Source organism: Labrus mixtus, chromosome 15, assembly GCF_963584025.1.
Source record: "Labrus mixtus chromosome 15, fLabMix1.1, whole genome shotgun sequence".
Classification (NCBI taxonomy): domain Eukaryota; kingdom Metazoa; phylum Chordata; class Actinopteri; order Labriformes; family Labridae; genus Labrus; species Labrus mixtus.
Window position 1 is genome coordinate 27,639,815 of NC_083626.1, and position 2,500 is coordinate 27,642,314.

General features: G+C 50.8%; 1 protein-coding gene across 1 annotated transcript in view; it reads left to right on the plus strand.

The window, feature by feature from the left end:
* lama5 (laminin, alpha 5) overlaps positions 1 to 2,500 on the plus strand; it is a 36,143-nt gene that overhangs the window by 305 nt on the left and 33,338 nt on the right. Inside the window, exons 2-5 of the mRNA XM_061057283.1 lie at positions 897 to 1,035; positions 1,768 to 1,787; positions 1,938 to 2,067; positions 2,437 to 2,500. The exon at positions 2,437 to 2,500 is cut by the window's right edge and continues 79 nt beyond it. Of these exons, the coding sequence (XP_060913266.1) occupies positions 897 to 1,035; positions 1,768 to 1,787; positions 1,938 to 2,067; positions 2,437 to 2,500 (353 nt within the window). The remainder of the gene's footprint in view (positions 1 to 896; positions 1,036 to 1,767; positions 1,788 to 1,937; positions 2,068 to 2,436) is intronic.

The window sequence follows — 2,500 nt, forward strand, 5'->3', positions numbered from 1 at the left end:
TCTCTCTCTCTCTCTCGCCCTCTCTGTCTCTCTCTCTCCCTCTCTGTCTCTCTCTCTCCCTCTCTGTCTCTCTCTCTCTCTCTGTCTCTCTCTCTCTCTCTCGCCCTCTCTGTCTCTCTCTCTCCCTCTCTGTCTCTCTCTCTCTCTCTGTCTCTCTCTCTCTCGCTCTCTCTCTCTCTCTCCCTCTCTCTCTCTCTCTCTGTCTCTCTCTCTCTCTCTGTCTCTCTCTCTCTCTCTCTCTCTCCCTCTCTCTCTCTGTCTCTCTCTCTCTCTCTCTCTCCCTCTCTCTCTCTCTCTCTGTCTCTCTCTCTCTCTCGCCCTCTCTGTCTCTCTCTCTCCCTCTCTGTCTCTCTCTCTCTCTCTCTCCCTCTCTGTCTCTCTCTCTCCCTCTCTGTCTCTCTCTCTCTCTCTCTCCCTCTCTGTCTCTCTCTCTCTCTCTCTCCCTCTCTCTCTCCCTCTCTGTCTCTCTCTCCCTCTCTCTCTCTCTCTCTCCCTCTCTCTCTCCCTCTCTGTCTCTCTCTCTCTCTCTGTCTCTCTCTCTCTCTCTCCCTCTCTCTCTCTCTCTCTGTCTCTCTCTCTCTCTCGCCCTCTCTCTCTCTCTCTCCCTCGCTCTCTCTCTCTCTCTCTCTCTCTCTCTCCCTCTCTCTCTCTCTCTCCCTCGCTCTCTCTCTCTCTCTCTCTCTCTCCCTCTCTCTCTCTCTCTCCCTCTCTCTCTCTCTCTCTCTCTCTCTCTCTCCCTCTCTCTCTCTCTCTCCCTCTCTCTCTCTCTCTCTCTCTCTCTCTCTCCCTCCCTCTCTCTCCTCCGACTCCTCCCCTAAACCTCGTCTATCCTCTCTTTTCCGTACCTCTCCTTTTCCTTCCTCGCCCGCCCGCCTCGCTCCCCGCTCCTCCGGCAGTCCAAAGTCTTGGTGTCGGTGTCGGTCAGCTCTCCAGACCTCTTCCATGTGGTGCTCCGATACGCCAACTGGGGGGGTTCAGATGTCCGGGGCAGGGTGTCGGTGATGGAGGACGGCTGGAACTACTACTGTGGTAACTGTAAGTGATGGGCCAGGTTTCTCTTTCTCACTCGTTCCAGGGTTGGAATAAAGAAGGGATCTGAGGGAAGTCTCGACTCCTTCCTCCGTCTTTCCTTCCCCCTAACATCCTTTCCTTCAGAGGCAGCACAGAGTAGTCGATAACTGCAGCTCCTCACCTGCAGATTTCCATGCTTTGCTCAGGACTCCAGCTGTGCTTCAAACATTTAAGACATTTAGATTTCAAATGAGAATTCCAGCTCGCTCCAGAGTTTTGGAGCAAAAGCTGAAAATGAAAAAGTGAATCTTAAAAACGAATAGGGAGCCAGTGGAGGGAGTCTTTAGGATCGAGCCTTCAAGCGAAATGAGATCCGCCATTTTCAAGTCATTCTGGAGAAAGCTCCCTGCAGAATTAACCGTTTTCTGTGCATGCATACTGCTAGAAGTAAGCTCCTCCTGCTAAATCTCTCTGATAGATCATAAGCTAATTTCATATTTGCTTTTATGAAAAGAAAATCATCAGTGCATCTACGTTTACTGAAGACGGTTTTCTGACCTTGGCGTCATAACCTGACTGTTACATTTATTTTATACCTAAATGTTTTTGAACACAGCTGATGTCCTGGATGGAAATCGTCTTTCTCTTCCTTTCTTTATTCCTCCTCTTCACACGTCCTTCCTGTCAGGTACTTCCTGTTTGTACCTGACAGATCACAGAGGGACGCTCCCTCTGCTCGCTCTCTTTCCCCTTCAGGGCCACAGATCAGTGCTCAGGTCAGGGATTAAAAACATAAGATTCACCTCCTCTACCCCGCACACTTCCTCCCTCCTCCCTCCTTCCTTCCTCCTCCTCCCTCTTTCCTCCCTCCTCCTCCCTCCCTCCTTACTTCCTCCTCCCTCCTCCACTCGTCCTTGTGTCCTTAGACTGCAGTGAAGCTTCAGGTTTATGTGAGCGAGGCCGACGTCTATCTGACTCGCTTCATCCTCAGATATGTAAACACAGAGGGCGACACCTCCAACGGTAAAATAACAGCCTATCAGGTGAACCGCAAAGGTAGGTCTGCACCAATCACAAGAGAGAGAGTGTGTGTGTGTGTGTGTTTGGTTTTGTGTCTGTGTGTATGTGTTTCTGTGTCTGTGTGTGTGTGTGTGTGTGTGTGTGTGTGTGTGTGTGTGTGTGTGTGTGTGTGTGTGTTTCTGTGTGTGTGTGTGTGTGTGTGTGTGTGTGTTTGTGTGTATGTGTGTGTGTGTGTGTGTGTGTGTTTCTGTGTGTGTGTGTGTGTGTGTCTGTTTTAGTATCTCACACCTTCTGTTTCTGATGTACCGCCATGTGTATGTGTGTGTGTATGGGGCGGCTGTGGCTCAGTGGCAGAGTGGTACAAGAAGCTCGAGTCCAATCACCGTGTGTGTGTGTGTGTTTTAGGCTCGGAGCAGACCAAACAGATCGTCTTCTCTCCCAGTGCCGAGCCCACGTTTGTCAACGTTCC